The sequence below is a fragment of the Aedes albopictus genome, chromosome 2 (genome assembly GCF_035046485.1).
Source record: "Aedes albopictus strain Foshan chromosome 2, AalbF5, whole genome shotgun sequence".
In the NCBI taxonomy this organism is placed as follows: Eukaryota; Metazoa; Arthropoda; class Insecta; order Diptera; family Culicidae; genus Aedes; species Aedes albopictus.
Window position 1 is genome coordinate 313,471,745 of NC_085137.1, and position 19,853 is coordinate 313,491,597.

General features: G+C 37.4%; 2 protein-coding genes across 2 annotated transcripts; one reads left to right on the plus strand and one right to left on the minus strand.

Annotated features, from left to right (window-relative positions):
- Positions 1-10,018: 10,018 nt before the first annotated feature.
- Positions 10,019-13,776, minus strand: LOC134287168 (uncharacterized). The gene is made up of 4 exons (XM_062848828.1): positions 12,692-13,776; positions 12,361-12,585; positions 10,786-12,301; positions 10,019-10,721 (listed from the first exon to the last, which is right to left on the minus strand). Exons 1-4 carry the CDS (start codon positions 12,758-12,760, stop codon positions 10,417-10,419), a joined length of 2,115 nt encoding a protein of 704 aa, XP_062704812.1. The 5' UTR covers positions 12,761-13,776; the 3' UTR covers positions 10,019-10,416.
- Positions 13,777-13,787: 11 nt separating this feature from the next.
- On the plus strand, positions 13,788-15,091 carry LOC115256673 (uncharacterized). Its single transcript, XM_029855563.2, has 2 exons — positions 13,788-14,826; positions 14,891-15,091. The coding sequence occupies exons 1-2, from the start codon at positions 13,812-13,814 to the stop codon at positions 15,025-15,027; spliced, it is 1,152 nt and encodes a 383-aa protein (XP_029711423.2). The 5' UTR covers positions 13,788-13,811; the 3' UTR covers positions 15,028-15,091.
- The last annotated feature ends 4,762 nt before the right edge of the window (positions 15,092-19,853 follow it).

The window sequence follows — 19,853 nt, forward strand, 5'->3', positions numbered from 1 at the left end:
ACTCAAAAAAAAATATTTTATTTCTATTCCACAGAGTTTCAAGGCTTGCGTTGATATCAATCACAACTCTTGCGAAATGCACGAAAAAGACTAATCCTGTTAAAATTGGATGAAACATGTGATGCAGGTTTTAATTTAATTAAGTAAAAAAAAATAAGGTTCAAAGCCTGGTATAACATTCAAAAGCTTGGTATTCAGCAGCTCTTTTATCCGTCACGAGTTCAGAGTAATTCTTTTTCTGAAGGTACATAAGAACTTTGAATATTCTTATGGTAGCTCCAGTTAGCCTAGTGGTGGAGCTTTTGGATTTAGAGACGCAGGCATCGATTCCCGATTCAGTTGGGACTCTAAACTTGGATATAGCGTGTTATTGTGCTTACCATACAATATGCACATTCTTGCCCATATAGCCGAGGCGGTAAACGCACGGGTATTCAGCATGACCATGTTGAGGGTGACGGGTTCGATTCCCGGTCGGTCCAGGATCTTTTCGTAAAGGAAATTTCCTTGACTTCCTTGGGCATAGAGTATCTTCGTGCCTGCCACACGATATACAGATGCAAAATGGTCATTGGCAGAGGAAGCTCTCAGTTAATAACTGTGGAAGTGCTCATAGAACACTAAGCTGAGAAGCAGGCTTTGTCCCAGTGAGGACGTTACGCCAAGAAGAGGAGAGGAGGAACACATTCTTGCAATGACAGGCAAAGGTATTCCTTGAATTAATACCTGATTAAGCACTTAAAGAACACAAAGATGATAAGAGTCAAGCCAGGTTCCGGTGAGAGGGTAGAAACATTCAGAAGAAGGAGATGTATTAATTCGTGCAGTGTATTGATGAGTTGTGATTAAATTCACTGACTGAGTATAAACTATACAGAAAGCATACAGGAGGTGCTGTAATTGATCGACTGCTTAGAACAAAATGAAATAGTCACAAACATTGTATTATTGTTCAAATCAAAACTTGGGTTATGTAGACAATATATAAAGAAAGCATCACTGCAGACTGAGTTGTTGGATTGATTGCACTAGAGCGGCTCCAGAATAACCAATATAGGATCGGTACTTGCAAACAGGATGGTTCTTTGGAGTTGAAAAGGATTACAGTGCTCTCAAGTTTCCAGACGATTGAAAATAGTATACAAACATGCGGTTTAAACATGGAAAATTATAACATGTCAAAAATAAGTGTTCGAAAACTGAGATGTGTACGAATAGTAAGTGTGCAATACGTGATCACGTGAATAATCTGTGAATAATAAGCGTTTATTGACAATACAGGAATGTAAATTTTCCATGACTAGTGGTTCCTAATGATCATGCGTGGAAGAAAGCCAGGTAGATGCCGTATTGAGAAAATGCCTGTGTTAAGTAATCCGATTTGAATTAACTCAAAATCCCTTCATCTATCCGGGAAGCAGTGATCTATCGAATAGTGCACACCACTTACCGTACCAAACAGTAAGCCTACGAGGAGTTAGCTGACTATGACGATGGAGGAGTCCTTCCATAACTGTAACGACTGTTTATAGTTGTAAAATCATATCGTGGTACGGAATGTCAAGTAAGATAGATAATCCCTAAAATGGAAATGCATTTGGGGTAAGAGTTTACCAGAATGTACTATATTTATTACAATAGGTAGAAATATTCTGAGATGCAGATCAGAGAAGAGAAGATTAAATGAATACCCATTCCTAACTGTACAAATTCAGTTAACACAGCGAGGATAAGTCAAACGAATTCATTGATGAATAACCTTTCTAACCAGATAATATGAAGATTTTTTTTGGTGAAATATGAAGGAGGAGAGGAAGCAGACGAGAAGTAGTAGAAGGGTTGCCTCAGCAACAGCATAAGTGAATGAATGCTCAACAATTCCAGTTAAGTACAATATAGTGCGGAATAGTGCAATCATTAGATATTCATACACTGCAAAACATCTATTGTAGCAATACTGCGTTGAATCATTCTATTTAGCTATTGATTAGTCTCCATAACGTATTGTTATTCAGAGACGTGGTCAGATCACTTAACTAGAGTACAGCTTTTAAAATACATTTGCACTTAAAAATAGTTTGAACTATAACTGACAAATTTAGAATAAAGAAAGGGGGATGTGGTAACGAGTGTCTTATCCGTTCACCTATATACAGTGCGGTGCAATCGTGTACATACATGCAGCTGAGCAGAGCACACGGTCGGCTCATGCTCGGCTGAGCAGCAGCCGAATAGTTAGTTCGTTATACACTCTTGTGCTTATCACACGCGGCTACCACAGCGTCCAAAGCAACTGTGCAAAATTTGGAAGCGATTGGTTGCGTCCCCGTAATCCGCATTGCGATTGAAATTTGTATGGAATTTAGTATGGAAAAACGTACTTTTTTGCATTTTATTCCCAATTTGAATTCTTTTGTCTAACACCATGTAACTAATGACGTTAAAGTATAGCCTAGAATATGCCGAAAAACTTTGTCGAAGACCGCAAAGTGATCCGACGCTTGTGAAAAAAGTTATTTTTTCGGTAACTTAGGCCAAAAGTTGAGATTTTATTGATGTTATTCCTTTACATGTTAAAGCACCACTGGGCAATCTGCACGTTATAACTTTTTTCACAAGTGTCGGATTATTTTGCGGTCCTCGGCAAAGTTTTTCAGCATGTAGGCTAGGCTAAACTTCAACGTCATTAGTTGGATCGTTTTAGACAAAAAAAAATCAATTTAGGAGAAAAATCTAAAAAAAACACGTTTTTCCATACTAAATTCCATACAAATTTCAATCGCAATGCAGAATAGGGGAACGCAACCAATCGCTCCCAAATTTTGCACTGTTGTTTTGGACGCCAAAAGGAATCGAAAAAGCTGTGTTCCAAAAAATCGACTTAGTTGATCCAGTCTATTGTGTATTGCTATTAAAAATGGTACGGATAGGTCGAGGCGTTCCGGAGTTATGGCCATTTCAGTGATTCAGACCAGCACCGGTGGAACTGGCCGTATATAAAACTGAACCAAGCCCCATTATGCGACTTATTAAACTGCGGCGATTTTTGTAACCTTTAGCATGGTTTACGAATTTTATGCGAAAATGAAAACTGGAGACCAGAAATTCCACGATATCGGTCCAAAATTCAAGATGGCTTCCTAATATTCAAGATGGCGGCTGTTTAAAGGAGTTTCAGGCTTTAAAACCATGCAATATTTGGTATTGGAAAGATGTGGGAAGTCCAAAAATGACGATTAAAATATCCTAGATGGCGACCAAAATATCCGAGATCGCGTCTCAAAATTCAAGATGGCGACTGTTTAATGGAGTTTTAGGACTTGAAACCATGCAATAGGGCACTTGCTGGCTTTGTTTAGTGTGCCCAACAGACCCTTTGATTTTGCTGGTAACGCTTTGTAATGAGAATCGCGTTACGAAACGTTTCACAGCAAAATCAAATGGGTCTGTTGGGCACACTAAACAAAGCCAGCAAGTGCCCTATGGTGGGGAAGAAATCTTTACTCCAAAAATGACAAACAGAGTATCCAAGATGGTGGTCTACAATCCAAGATGGCAGTTCAAAACTTAAAATGACTTCTGTTTAATGGAGTTTTGGGTTCTAAATCCGTACAATATGGGTGTATCTTGTATGGGGAAGAAGTCTGGAGTCCAAAAACAGCGACCAGAATTTCCAAGCTGCCGGACTTTAATTCTAAACGGCGGCTCAAGAATCAAAAACCAGATAAACGATATGGTCTCTGATGCCATGAAATGGATTTCTGTTAAATGTATGAAAGTGCAATATCCATCAACATGTCACTTGAGTTGTGTTGAAATGTGTTTTCCAAGGCACGAGAAAGGCGCCATCACCGCTAGGTGGATTAATTAGGGTTTTTATTCTTATGTTAAGTTTGATCTATTTAAAATGCACTCTAGATCCCGGCATTTTTTTTTATTTTTAACCACTTAACCTGATTGACAGCTCTATTGTCCGCTAGGACACTACGAGAGCAATTTCAAATTACAGGAAGGAGAGTGTCAGCCGCTCTCGATCGACGGGAAGAGCAACTGAGGAAAAAATGCAGGTGCTGGGGCTGGGAATCGAACCCATGTCCATCCGCTTATGATTTGAACGCGTGACTACTGCGTCCACTGAAGTTTGTCATATTTCATTCGTTCCACAGTATTCGCTTCTAGGTACACTATGTACCGTAAAACGGGGTATCATTGATCAGCGAGGTAACATTGATCGGCCTGACCGACCTCATGATGGTCTAATTAATCGTCAAGCCTATCCTCTCTGTCTCTCTCTTAAGAGGATCACAATCTTCCTCCACTGCCCTACGATCGATGATGAGGGAGAAGAACATCGTCCACGAAGCCGAGGAACATGTGCGACCACGTGATAATGTGTGCTGTGCATGCCAGACCTCTAGTATTCTCAGCAATCAGAAACACTTTGGCTTACGTCGATGAAAATATCAAGAGTACCTACCCGGGTAGAGGCGAAGAACAAACCAAGGACAAAATAATAACAAATTTTGCAATGATAACTCATTTTACCATTCTTATGTTATTCACAAATAACACTAAATAACACATCAAGAACAAAAAGTGTTATGATTGTAAAATTTGTTATTTTTGAGTTATTATTCAATAACAAAAAAATACTTTATAATAACAAAATATGCAATCAGGACTAAATTAGTTCTTCTCCAAATAAAATATAGACAATAATAGGATAACATCCCAATGACAAATTATGCAATCATAACATATTTTGTTCTTAATGAGTTATTTTATCGGTGAATTCAATATTATAATCCTTATATGATGTAGTTATAATAAAATATGTGAACAATGAAATTTGTGGTACTCCTAAATACTTAGGGAAACATTCATAAACTACGTCACGCTTTTAGGAAGGAGGGTTTAGCGAGACTTGACAATATATACAAAATCATAAGAGGTTGAAAATGTCAAATTCAACATTATTTGAATTTTGAGACTGTGGTATGAAAATTGAAGATGATTTGTAAGACGTGTTCAAACACATCCCTTTCGTTTCGAACCATTTCGAAATTTTATCCACAAATTTACACTTTAGTGTTATATGTGAGCGTAATAACTTTCGGTTTGGAAAAGATACATTTTTATTTAACTATTGATAACTTTGTGTTTTCCCTGGGCAAAGGCACAACCTTGTGATCAGCTTGATTGCTGTCAGGTCTCGGGGCTTAAATGCATCTTTACTCTACAGAGAAAGATGCACACTCGTGGTGCCACCAAGAATCGATACTTTCCATGATCAGACAAAGAAGCTCTGGGGTCATTTTTAGTTGTTTTTGATATATTTTATTTTTATTTGCAGGAAGGAAGTCGATACAAAATTTTCCTCCACTTTGTTATAATTATTAACTAAACTTCTTAGTAATGAAGACACAAGAACAAGAAACACAAGAAACTAACCTAATCTGCTCACTGAAAATCAAGCATCGTTACCGTTTTGTATGAAAATGGATTGCCGGTATTTTTGCTTTGTCTGACACTGTATGTCCAAAATTCTTACTGCATTATTGGTACCATTTTTTCAAAGGTAAATTACGTTGACCATATAATTAACAACACATTCTTTCACAGCTCAATACAAAGTTAATCTCCCACCTTTCCTAATCCTTGAGGTTGCAATGCCTACTCCTAAATTCCACAGATTCAATGTTAGGAAGAAGTTTTTGATACCAACGCAGCTTGACATGACGAAAACTGATCACTTATTTAGCAAGATGGACAACTTAATTTATAACGACAAAGTAGATATCTTTACAAAGCCAACGTGTGATCAATACTCAATTCTTAAAATACATTATTGACGTCAATGAGTTCTATCTGATACTTTGGACAAACATTTATCTTTTTTTTTTTCAGACTCTAGTTTAATTTAAAAACACTTCACTAATACTTTACTTTTGCAAAAGAAAATAAAAAATGAATAACTCTTTTAAAGAAAAACTAGAAAGGACGAGCAAATTCCTTTTAATTCTACTACTGTGCTTATCTTCGGACAGATAGGCCTATTTCGTCTGTGACTTACAGACTTCTTCAGTGTCAAGTGCTCGACTGAAGAAACCCTCGCATTCGTTGTGGTATTTATACTAGGAGTGTATGTGTAGGTACGTGTGTGGGTAAAAGTGTAGGTATAAAAATGTAGGTACAAAATTGTAGGTACATATTTGTAAAAAAGGGGGTGTATCTGCCTGTTAGAAAACAGGGTGTCAATAAGATACCTAAAGCTAGGAAAATTCCTACCGATTTGGTAGGTAGTCAATTGGTGTTTGTTGTGTTATTTTTTTCCTGCCGATTTGGTAGGTAGTCAATTTGTGTTTTGTGTATTGTGTAATGTTTTGTGTGTGTTAGGTAAAAATTTAAACAGCCACGTGTACCCATTGCCCTGATCCTTGTTAAGTAGTTTTTTATTGTTTTGTTTGTAAATTTCTAAACTTTCTGCAACATCAAGTTTCCATGGGTTTGTAATGTGTCGTAAGAGTTTAATATTTGAAGTATTCATAAAATGTCCTTCATTGAAAATATGTTCAGCAACTTTAGATTTAAAATGATGAATGAGTCCCTTGTCTGTGTCTTTGTGTGCTTTTGATACTTCCGTTATGTGTTCTTTGAATCGTGTGTTGAGTGTGCGTTTTGTTTGTCCTATGTATATTTTGTCACAGTGATTACATGTTACTTTGTAAACACCAGATTTTGTTAAGTTGTCCAACGGGTCTTTCGTAGATCCTAAGAGAGTTTGAAGTTGGTTAGCTTTGCTTGTGAAAACTAATTAAAAACCAAACTTTTTGAGAATTGGTCGGAGTTTTTTGGTGTCATTGTTGTAGTTCACAGTTATCCGTTTAAGTGTAGGTTCTGTCCGTGTCAGTGTAGTCAAAGAACGTATGTATTGTTGTTGTGTTGAAGGATGCAATTTTGTGTTGATGTGAGTGATTTGATGAATTTGGAATAGTGCGTTGAGTGTGTGTCGGTTTTCTGTAAATTTCGAAGGAAAGTGTTGATTCTTGTTTTACGATGAGTATGTCCAAAAATGGTAGTTGGTTGTTCTGTTCAATTTCACAAGTGAATTCGATGTTTTTGTGTGCATTATTGATATTGTTCAAGATTTCAGGTAAAAGATGTTTCTTAACAATGCTAAACACGTCGTCAACGTATCTCCACCAGACTTCAGGAAGCTGTTTGTTGTTTTCTAAGCGTTTTTCCAAATTTGCCATAAAAATTTCACTTAAAAATGGAGAAAGTGGATTGCCCATGGGGGCACCATTAAGTTGTTTGTAGGTTTCATTTCTGAACGAAAAATAATTTTCTTCCATACAAAGTTTGGTTAATTTGATGTATGTACGAACTTTCTTAATCCAATCTGAATTTGAATCTTCATATTGGTTCAGAAGCCAATCTTCTAGTAGGTTAATGGCCTCTTTAACTGGAATGCTTGGAAATAGTGATTTAACGTCGAATGAAACTAAAATTTCATCGTCGTTAACGGATAAATTCTGTACTAGTTCTGTGAATTGTTCGGAATTCTTGACAGATCTACTGTGAAATTTTTTAGGCATGTTTTGGAATTCTTGTACTAAATATTTGGCAATTTTGTGTGTAGGTGAACCAATGGCTGAAACAATCTCACGCATTTCATTTCCAGGTTTATGAACTTTGGGAAGTCCTTTTATTCTTGGCAACGAAGGGTTAGATTCTTTCAGGCTTTTAATGACGCTTCCTAAAACTGGTGTAGACTCTTTGAGAGTTTTGTCAACACGTCTTACTAATCCTGGAAGAGGATCAGTACGTTGTTTTCGGTAAGGTCCATTTTGAATCTTGTTATTCATTATTTCATCATAGTCCTCTTTGTTCATGATTACTGTTTTGTTTCCTTTGTCAGCTTTCAGATAGAAAACTGGTTTCTGGTTAAGTTCTTTGATTATTCGTTGTTCTTTCAGGTGTTCTTTGTTCAATTTGTTTTGTTGTGTGTTTTGAATAGTGCTAGCTGTTTGTGTTCTGATTTCTTGAATCTGTGGTGTCTGTAAATTGTTCGTGTTGATAGCTGTTTCAATGTCGATTATGGTTTGTGTTGAATCTGGTTTAGAGTGTACTGCGTAGTTAAGACCTTTGTTGAGAAGGGTCAACTGTTCTTCCGTAAACTGTTCGGAAGAGCGATTGACCACTAACCCAGTTAGTTCTTGTGTTGTGTTTTGTGGTTGTGTAGAAGAACATGTAAACTTCGGATTTTGCATCTTTAATGCTTTAAGTTTTTTATCTAGTAATTTCCTTTTTCTTTCTGATTCACAAAATTCTGCAACTTTTACTTTTGTTAGAAAATTAGGGAAAGATTCAGGATAATCTTTCGCTAACTTTAAATGGAGAGAATAACATTCCAAAGTTTTCATGTTGATCTTGCTGTGTAGTTTTTTGATGCTTTCTTTGATGAGTGTTTGTTCAAGTGTCTTTACTATGTTGGGGTTTGTGGCTGTTTTAACTTTTACCTTGTGACTTACGGGAGTAAGCCTGTACTCTATACACTTCTTGAGAAACGCGATATCCTTGTGTAATCCTGCGATGGTCTTCTTCAACTCGATGAACTTATTCGGCTCTGACTTTGGCTTGGTTGCCATCTTCACTTTACTATTACTTTTAGAGCTTTTAGTAGAACTTGTTACTTCAGACTCTAGTTTAATTTAAAAACACTTCACTAATACTTTACTTTTGCAAAAGAAAATAAAAAATGAATAACTCTTTTAAAGAAAAACTAGAAAGGACGAGCAAATTCCTTTTAATTCTACTACTGTGCTTATCTTCGGACAGATAGGCCTATTTCGTCTGTGACTTACAGACTTCTTCAGTGTCAAGTGCTCGACATTTATCATTTCTTACTAGCTGAATTGAAAACTCATAAAAAAACATCATACTCAATGAGTATTACTCATCTGACCGAATATACAAATTTTTGTTGATCTCTAGGTAATATTAAAGCATGGCAGAAAGATAAAAGAAATTTTGTTAGACGCTTCTTTTTGATAACGACATGATTAGGATTACAGCATACTTAATTGAACTTCAATGAAAATTCCTATAATTTTTCTTTGGTCTATAACTCAAATTTTAGTATTGAAATATAATTTAAAATATAATTTTCTCTTTTTTAATTCAGAATAGTTGATCTTATTTATCATTATATGAATTTATTGCATTTTAAATCAAGAAGTATATCACCATTATTTTTTATTTGGATACAATAATAATCAACAATGATGATCAACAAAATTTTTAAAATTTCGTGGTATTATTTGCATTATTGTGCCAAGTCTAATCCAACCCCTTTCCCCAACCCATACCATTACCCATCCGATGGTGTTCATGTGGTCCGCACGGACTATTACGGCCATTACCCCTCCTTGATCTTCGGCTTTGGATTGACTTGCGCTCTTATTGCCCCACCAAACGCTGCAAAATGAAATGAAAATGAAACTATTGATAACTTTGTGTTTTCAGCTATTTTATTTATTTATGATTTTTTCAAAAATCATCGATCAGTCAACTTGAGTTTGTACTTTACACTTGGATATATAATGTACTGTTCGATCGCTAAATTTTACACACATATTCATACACTGCTGAATAGAATCGTTAATTGTCATTACTTTGAAAATATCTGTCATAACATACGAATAAACATTAATGAACAGTTTTTTGCAACGCAGCTGTTGACCAACAATGTAAGTGGAATTATTAGCATCGCATAAAATTTCTATTACAGTGACCCCACACCGATGAATCACCTTAATTTTTGTACACTATTTATGAATCACCATGTTGATCAAATGGAGTGATCCATAAACTGTGGTCATTTTTGCCGATTCATAAATTGTGGGGTCACTGTATATTATAGAAATGATCGTTCATGTAGATCCACGAGTCATCGTACTTGAAGTCTTGGCTTGATTTTCTAGTACCCAAGCCAATTTTATTCTTAATCACTTAACCTAATTACAGCTCTATTGTCCACTAGGGCACTACGTGAGCGATTTCCATTGACAGCTGCACTTACATTTTTTTTTTGTACAACGCCTAGATGTATATTCTATTCTACTTTATCGAACTGGTTGCCTTTCTGCTGCTTTCACTTTTCTACTCCGTACATGGTAGAAGGATGAGCACAAGGATGATGGATGGTCGTTGTTCCTTTCCAGTCCGATTGGGGGTCCATTATGAGTAGCAGTTCGCCGATGTCCAGGTATCCGGGTCCGTTTGAGCCACGGGGCTCAGAAGAGGGTCAGTGCCAGCCACTCTCGAGGGAAGAGCAACTGACGAAAAATTACAAGTGCCGGGGCTGGGAATCAAACCCATGACCATCCGCATATGAAGCGAACGTGTGGCCAACTACGCCACGGGCCCCGGCCTAGTACCCAAGCATAATCCCTTAATATATAGTTTACTGTGAGCGGTGAATGATCTTGCATCTACGTCGTCATCGAATATGAAGGTATCATTTAGAACATATAACATTTTGGGATCGAATTGGACCTGGGTGTTTGATTTCGACCACATGGAGTTAACCCATTTTCGAACATCTGAATTGACACCAATGGTAGTCCTATGGCACAGCTTGTTCATATAGTATTTTCGTTTGATTTGAAGTAGTGGCTTATTGGTTCCCGTTCGAAAACCTTGGAGCATCCCATTTCCTAAAAAAATCAAAAATACTAATGTCATGTATTGTCCAAAATTTACAGCGTTTTGTGTACATACCTGCTTCGTACGGAAATAACGAAAAATTGTAAAGCGCTCCGTAATCTCGAACAGCTTCACTTAAATGTCCTAGCAAATGAACATTGTAGGACATGTTGTCTTTGCCGTACAGTTTTTCGAATTGTTGTAAAAACGCGTTCAGTTTCGTTTCACAAGAGGATATCACCTGGTCATTCATCTTTGGATCTAGGAGTTGGTAAATGGATGATGCCAGTAGCATTACATGGTTTATGTAGTGTTGAGGCAGGATTTCAGTCAGCACCGGATACAGGTAATAGAGAAGCATAGGTTCCCACTCATTCGCTTTGTATTTTTTGTACTCCTTTAGTTGTCGCGGTTTCCTTGGAAAAACTGACGGTGGACGGAAGCCCAATACTCTTTGCTCAATCTCCATCAAGCGATTGCCAATATAGAAGGGTTGTCTATGATTCTCACTTTCGGTCCACAAGCTCCACAGCTGTTTTACAACGCCAAGTAAAACTGAATGCATGTAATCAGGCGGAAAGCATCCAATAACATCGAAGTTCGGTAAAAACGTAAACACGGTTTTTCCCATGACTCCTAACTCCTCCTTGCCTGACGCGGATACTTTGTCCATCAATTGCCTAGTCAGTTTATCTTCTCTTTTTGGAACGTGTTTCAGAAACGGATAACATCTTGAATTGTTTGAAGCTTTAACTTCTCCGGGGTGTAGGCAATAGGTGCAGCCATATGATCCATTGAATTGTTTCATGTTCTGAACTTTACACCTCGCTACCGAGTCCAGATTGACTTGCAGCAATGCCACGGTATACACTTTAGAACCAATAGTTATTCCATCGTGCTTTAATCGTTGAAGTTCTATGCAAAAGTACTTGAACAATAAATTGGTGTTTGGTTCACCATTGGAAAGCCACAAACCGCCAAGAATTAGATTGTGTTTCGAAAACCGTAAATATGGAGGAAGATTGTTCAACGTCACAAACAATGGATATAGTGGTTTTTGAGTTGTGCATCGGAAAGTGGCTGCGCCGTCAGTATTGGCACTCAAGGTCAGGCATGGTCGTGATTCCTCCTGAAGAATTTTCCTGGCATACCTGCCGCGCATTACATCAGAAATGTTATGCTCGTCGATATAACGCTGGTGTTCTTCAATTTTGGATTCATATTCAATCACAAGTTGTTGTATTTGAGATTCGACGGGAATTGAAATGAAGAAGTCTGTCTCTTTAGATTCGCAGATAGAGCATCCAACATTTGATTCCGGTGGCGTTGGGCCGTAATCAAACTGGCATTTACTGCAGTAGTATATTCGAGATGAGTTATAAGGATCGGACTCAAAATGTGAAATGAATGATGAAAAACTCTCTGGAAGTACTTTGACGCCAGAAATAGTGTTAAGCAATTTCAGCAAATCTTCTACAGCAGTTTGTGTTAGGCCGTGTCGTACGTAATAGTTCATAATCATTAACAGAACATCGTCAACTATCAAGCCGGCCCCAACAGTAAACTGCTTTTTGTTGAGTATGGAGAACAGCTGGAAAAGGAAAAAAGAAAAGTGTTTATCAATTCTTAATTAATTATAAAAGTACTCACTTTCGGCAAATTCTCTGGTCCATCAAGCAAAACGCTATTATGTTGTTCTTCCAAAGATTCGTTTTCTGAATCACTCACATCCGAAACAGTTGAAACATTTTCACGATCGTGCGGAACATTTTGCATGGTTGATTCATCTTGTACAGAATTAACATAATTCATCTCGTTTTCATTCTCTGGACAAATCCATGATCCGGAAGCACTTTCAATGGCATTTCTTTTTGTCTAAAAGTAAATAGGAAATTCACAGGAAAACCATTAAGAGTATTTACTTCAACTCCTAAAATGAAGCGCATGAGTAACCGTATTTCGTTTTTTTTAATATACATACCTTTTTGTTGTATTTTTGGCCATAGTATTCGGCCGACAAATAGAAATGACGTCGCCTTCGCGTATTCATATTGTTTAATGTAGCTCGAACTTAATGTTTTTCAGCAGACCACACAAAGAGTAAATAAATTACGAATGATTCAACAAGTCCGAAATGCAACCAAAGAGTAAAGTCACCAGCAACTGCCGTCTTGCAGTGCACACAGTTTTGAAGTTTAAGCCGTGCCGTGTTTACGAAAAATTAACTCGATTCCATGGCCGCCTAGATAACAAAGCATGACTCAAATGTCAGTAGAGTGGCATATGGACCTACGCACGTATTCAACCGTTTGACTTTTGAGCGGTGCCATTTTATCTAGGCCATAAAAAAGAGTTCATTATCTGTAAACACGGCACCACTCAAACGTCAAATTAGTGAACTCGCGCATCGGTCCATTGCATTTGATTTTTGTTGCCAAACGTACTTATGAAAGTGGCCTATTCGTTTTTTTTGTTTGCAATAAAAACCAGTTATCTGTAAATAAAATTTGATGTGGATTCTCGTTGATAAATTTGGGATGATGAAGATAAGGAGTTGCAAACTAATTCGTTAAATTAATCTAGTTTGATTAATAAAGTGAAACAAGAATATGTATATTTGATTTATAGATTGCAAAAATCAGATTGTATTCATCTTAGGGACTTCTGCATGAATTTATGCTGGCCTGCTTACTCTCACCGAAAATTTGACGTTTGAGCGGAGCGGTACCGCTCAAACGTCAAAATTTTCGGTGAGAGTAGACAGGCCAGCGTACATTCGTTGCAGAAGTCCATTGTTTACATTTTAGAGTTGTGTCCTGTTCCAGGTCCTGTTCAATTGTTGGTCTTGATTTCACTCAGTGGCGTGGTTGTTTTGCCGGCGGTTGCAATTTTTTTGAGAATTTCATTTTTAAAACTGTTTTTGATAAAAATGGGCCGTCCAAAGAAATCCCAATCACAAAAGAATGCGGCGAAGAAGGCGAATGCTGCCAATATGGAGCTATTGGAAAAAATGGTAGGATTTTAGATTAATTGAATGATTCTAAATTATAACCTCAATTTCATTGCAGTTCCAGGAACAATCTGCACCGGAAAATAAACGTATGCGCATCGGCCGGGCAGGCGAAACCCTCAAGGCACAAGTGGATGCCAGTAAACATCGAGCGCCTGGATCGAAAGGCGAAGGCTGTGCCGTTCCATCAACATCTGGTGTGAAACCAAAACATGCGAAGCAGCTTCAGGCGGAACATTCCGGATCTGAAAATAAACGTCCGTGTGGTGGTCGGAAAGATCAAGGCCTAAAGTTACCGGAGAAACTAAATAAAAATCAAGCCGCTGGATCGAGAAATGAAGGCAGTGCTGTGCCGTCAACATCAGGTGCCCCACCGAAACATCCGGAACGAATTACAGCCAGCTCCGTCTTGACTGTCACTTCACGCAACGTCGATACCTTACCCAGGGATACTACTGGAATTAATTCGAAAAAAATTGTCGCTCCATCTAAGGTTCCCGAATGCGTATCACCGCATGCAGTGATCCCTCCGGTGGTCGAATGTGGATTGATCGACCAATATTCAGCTGGACCATCGACTTTTCCATCTGCATGTGGCACCAATCCCTACGTTTTGGAACCGTCTGTTGCGGATTCTTCGTTGGACGAGGATAATTTGGCATCCAGTGATGAATGTGATTTCGAGGGATTCGAAGAGGTTTCGCCGGCGACCAACATCGAAAAGCAAATCAGACAGCTACAGGAAATCATCCAGGAAAAAGATTCAAAAATCGAATTGCTTCAAACCGAGAACGTCAGGCTACGATCGTTGAATATGCTTCTTCAGGAGACCATAGTACGTAGGGATGAAGACAAGTCTTTCACGGAATGCGACGGGTATCCAACTGCCGAGTGGTTGTTGTCTGTATCGCAGAACTCAGAAGACAGCGACTACCTGTTTGTGAAAGAGATGCTCCTTCGCTTGTTCCCAGAAGGAGTCGGAAACGCTACAGCTACAGGTAGGACCTCTAACAATCCGAAGGGAAGGAATAAGGAAGCAGTGAACCAAGACCCTGGCAGCCAACTAACCACCAAACTTGATCCGAACAAGCTGAAGTACATGAAAGGTATACCATATATGCTATTTTTGCGTAAAATGGATTTTTATTAATTACTTTATTGTTTCCTTAGATCGTCTTTTTGAAAGGCGCCGCATTCTTCAGGATCCAGTAGGAATCGCGATGGAAAAGGCCAGGAAGATCAACAAGCACATTGCACATGCAATTGCTAACAACCCGCAACTGCGCAAACAGCCGACACAACAATAATCGTTGTTGCGAATCATTTATCTATATTATTTTAACTTGTTTCATTCAAAAGTTATTTTAAACACGTGCGTTTTCGGTACCAAAAGTATGAATTGTCTCATTGGTTTTCGCGCAGAATAAACTCAATTCATTTTAAATAGTATTTCTTTATTTACAATCGAAAAATACCTAAGGACATTATTACAAGTTTTATTTTTGTGTTAAATGTAATATTTTAACTTGTAAATATTCCCCTAGTATTAATGCACATTTATAGGGCTCGGGCAGAATAGAGGCCCGTAATTCTATTTCGATTGCAAACATTCAGGCCATTTCGGGCCGTGATTAAGCACTAGAGATGTAAATCTTTCCCTGACACAGACTTCAATTTATAGAACTCTAGCGATGAAACTCGAATCGTGATGCCACCCTTAGGATTAGAAATTCCTAGACAAAAAACTCAAGCTATGAAAGCAACTAATGCTGCGAACAAAAGGCAACCTGCCAGAAAAAATACGATTACAGGATTGACTGATGGGCCAACAACATTAATGAAACCTCGTCATCCTGTCATCGGAAATCGTTATCCACTAGGGTAACAGGGCAAAATATATGTTTTGTGTTGTATTTGTCCAATTGTGATGTCCTTATTTTATTACGCATTTGTAGTGTTCCACTACAAGATGGTATATTTTAATATGCATTTGTAGTGCTCCATTATTTTATCGTAATAATGACATTATTACAAAAATTTCTTTTCCGTTGGGTGTGGTTGTATTACAAGTTTTATTTTTGTGTTAAATGTAATATTTTAACTTGTAAATATTCCCCTAGTATTAATGCACATTTATAGGGCTCGGGCAGAATAGAGGCCCGTAATTCTATTTCGATTGCAAACATTCAGGCCATTTCGGGCCGTGATTAAGCACTAGAGATGTAAATCTTTCCCTGACACAGACTTCAATTTATAGAACTCTAGCGATGAAACTCGAATCGTGATGCCACCCTTAGGATTAGAAATTCCTAGACAAAAAAGGCACAGAAAAAAAAAAAAAAAAACAAATGAAAGCAACTAATGCTGCGAACAAAAGGCAACCTGCCAGAAAAAATACGATTACAGGATTGACTGATGGGCCAACAACATTAATGAAACCTCGTCATCCTGTCATCGGAAATCGTTATCCACTAGGGTAACAGGGCAAAATATATGTTTTGTGTTGTATTTGTCCAATTGTGATGTCCTTATTTTATTACGCATTTGTAGTGTTCCACTACAAGATGGTATATTTTAATATGCATTTGTAGTGCTCCATTATTTTATCGTAATAATGGCGCCCAACGTCGGCACGGGTTTTGTAGGTGTCCATGTTATGGCGCCCAACCGCAAAACCCACGCGGGCATTGTAAATAGTGTACATATAGCAATAGTATTAGGTTAGGCTTGTGTTTAGATGTAGAAGATTTTTCGTCGCGATCGTGACGGAGTACGGAAATGGAAAGCTTTGCCTGATCTGCACAACCACGTTGTGAAGCAAGATTCCAGTTATTTTGTTTTGAGTTTATTTAGTTAATCCAAGATCGATAATCCAATGATGGAATTTTTCTGATCGATTTGGAGTTTGTACTAGTGCCGCCAAAATCGAAAATCCAATGATGGAATGTTCTGTTCGATTTGGAATTGAAGCCTACGTACAGTTTTGTTGTGTTCCTGGTGTATTGCAGTAGGTCTAGCCGAACCAACTTCAAGGTCTTCTACCAGGACAGAAGAGTCTCTGTTGAAGTTGAATGTAAGTTATATGTTAAAGGTACCTTTATATAAGTTTTTATATAATTTAAGTACGTACGAAATTTTTGTGGATGGTTTCATCCACAAAAATTTCTTTTCCGTTGGGTGTGGTTGTATTACAAGTTTTATTTTTGTGTTAAATGTAATATTTTAACTTGTAAATATTCCCCTAGTATTAATGCACATTTATAGGGCTCGGGCAGAATAGAGGCCCGTAATTCTATTTCGATTGCAAACATTCAGGCCATTTCGGGCCGTGATTAAGCACTAGAGATGTAAATCTTTCCCTGACACAGACTTCAATTTATAGAACTCTAGCGATGAAACTCGAATCGTGATGCCACCCTTAGGATTAGAAATTCCTAGACAAAAAACTCAAGCTATGAAAGCAACTAATGCTGCGAACAAAAGGCAACCTGCCAGAAAAAATACGATTACAGGATTGACTGATGGGCCAACAACATTAATGAAACCTCGTCATCCTGTCATCGGAAATCGTTATCCACTAGGGTAACAGGGCAAAATATATGTTTTGTGTTGTATTTGTCCAATTGTGATGTCCTTATTTTATTACGCATTTGTAGTGTTCCACTACAAGATGGTATATTTTAATATGCATTTGTAGTGCTCCATTATTTTATCGTAATAACATTTTTTGTTATTCTGCAGACATTTAAGGGTAATATCTAAAACTACCATTATTTTGGTATTCGCTTTACAAGGATAAAATTTATCATTGTCCTGATCTTTAGAAGAAAAACTTATTTTGATCTTATTTTGTTCTCAATAACTAAGTAATAACTAATTGAGTTGTTCAGCATTTACAAATATTTTGTCCTTGGTTTGTTCTTATAAGGATGAAATAAGTTATTATTTAGTTATTTTCCCGAACAAACTTAGTTATTATTTTTGTTCTTTTAGCTCTTATTCCCAACAAACCAATAACAAATTTTGCCATTCAGCTATTCAATTTTAATGGCAAAATTTGATCTTCTTTTGTTATTTTCTTCTGCCCGTATATATATACGAGTACGAGAAAGGCACTAGCACCACTAGGTGAGTTAATCTGTTTTTTTCCTTATTGGCGAGATTTTTAACTCGGGCTAGTTCATCTCGGGTTGAACAGATAATGGCATAATTATTAAAATGCTTGTCTGAGACAAAACAAAAGCTAAATTTGTTGCATACTTTTCTACTCGAGCATAATCAATTATTGTAAACCAAAAATCAAAACTGAAAACTTTAAGAAAAATGCTCATCATTTTTGGTTAAAATATTTAACAAACGTTTTCAGTTGGCATGCTGTCCTGAAAAACAAAAAAAATGGTAAGCTTGTTCCCATTTTGAAGCCTGATAAAAAATCCTGCCGAAGCTTCTAGTTATCATCCTATTAGTTTACTGTCATCAATCAGCAAACTTTTTGAAAAACTTATTTTAGCCTTCTTCGGACATTAAAAAAAAGTTAAGAATAACCAATGCATTATGACCCACAAAAACAAACTCTTATAGAATGATGATTTTTTCACCAATTCAAATGACCAAAGTCTTATTTGATAGATAATTCCGTCAAGAGCGTGTTGATATATTGAAATAGTGGTTCTGGGAACATTGGCCACCGGGAATCTGCTACACAGGGCACCATGTCAGACATGTGGGATAGCACTACATTTTGCCAGTAGTTGTGGAATATCTCGCGTTCTGGACCACTTAAAAGGATACTGTCTTCGGCAAAGTTGCTCAGAAGACTAAGCGCTTTCACATAGAAAACAATTTAGTTCGAGAATCACTCACTGCGTGACGCTAGTGTTCCTATGAGCTTCCAGTTCAGTCTGAACGTCGTATATCTCGTGTTCTGGACCATCTAGAAGGATACTGTCTTCGGCAAAGTTGCTCAGAAGACTAAAAGCTTTTACATAGGCAACAATTTAGTTCGAAAATCACTCACTGCGTGGTGCTAATGTTCTTCCAGTTCAGTCCAAACGTCGTATGTCTCGCTCTCGACCACTTAGAAGGATACTGTCTTCGGCAAAGTTACTCAGAAGACTAAGAGTTTTCATGATGTGATGCTACACACCAAGACGCTTTCAATCAAATTTTGCTGAGCTGAAAGATTGAGCTATTTGCTGAGCTTTCGGCAAAATTTGCTGAGTTACAGCTAAACGTTGATGGTGATTAGTAGATTTGACTGAACAAATCAGCAAACCTTGCCGAATTTTCACAAATATTTTGCTTAAACTTTCAACTCGGAAAATTTCAGTAAAAAACATTCGGGGTGTATTGTTCTTAGAAGCTGAAAGCTTGATATCCCGAACAGGAATGAATAACTGCCGCATAACTGGGGCATACCATAATCAGGTATCATACCAAGACAAGGTATTGGTCGGTTATCCAGGTGTTGAAAATAACTTATTTTAGTATTTCGTAGGTTTTGATACAATACCTCAACGAGGTATTGGTTTGGTGTTGAGGATGGTTTGAGGTATTATTCAAGTATAGAAAAATTCCTATTTGTATGGAAAAATCGCCGATTATTATTTAGGTATTGCCATACCTGATGTCATTATTCACGCGTTATGCACAGAATACACACCAGTTATTATTTTGGGTATTTTACCTCTTATACAGGGCTACTTAATACCTCATTCAGGTTGTAGGTATTCGGTTTTCCATACCTGAGTTAGTTATTCTTCAGCTATTTTCTCCTGCTCGGGATAATCGTTGTGTATCCATGTTACTATTTTTGTAAAACCTTCCTAGAAGAAAAGAAGCTTTCACATTGAAAGTTCATTTCAAAACTCGCTCACAACGTGGTACTTGTGTTCTTTGGAGTTGTCAGTTTGATCTCGGTGTAAAGTAGTTTATTCGGAAATTTCTTTTTTTTCAGTTAACTTTAGATATCTGTGCAGCAATTCCTTAAGGAATTTCTTTGAAAATCGGTTCTAAAATTACTTAGAAAGTTTCTTCGGGAATTTCTTTGGGATGTTTTCAAACCTGCTACATTATGATCTTGTACCGACTTTTCGAACCCTTTAAGCAGAATACCCTCTACGAATGAGTGATG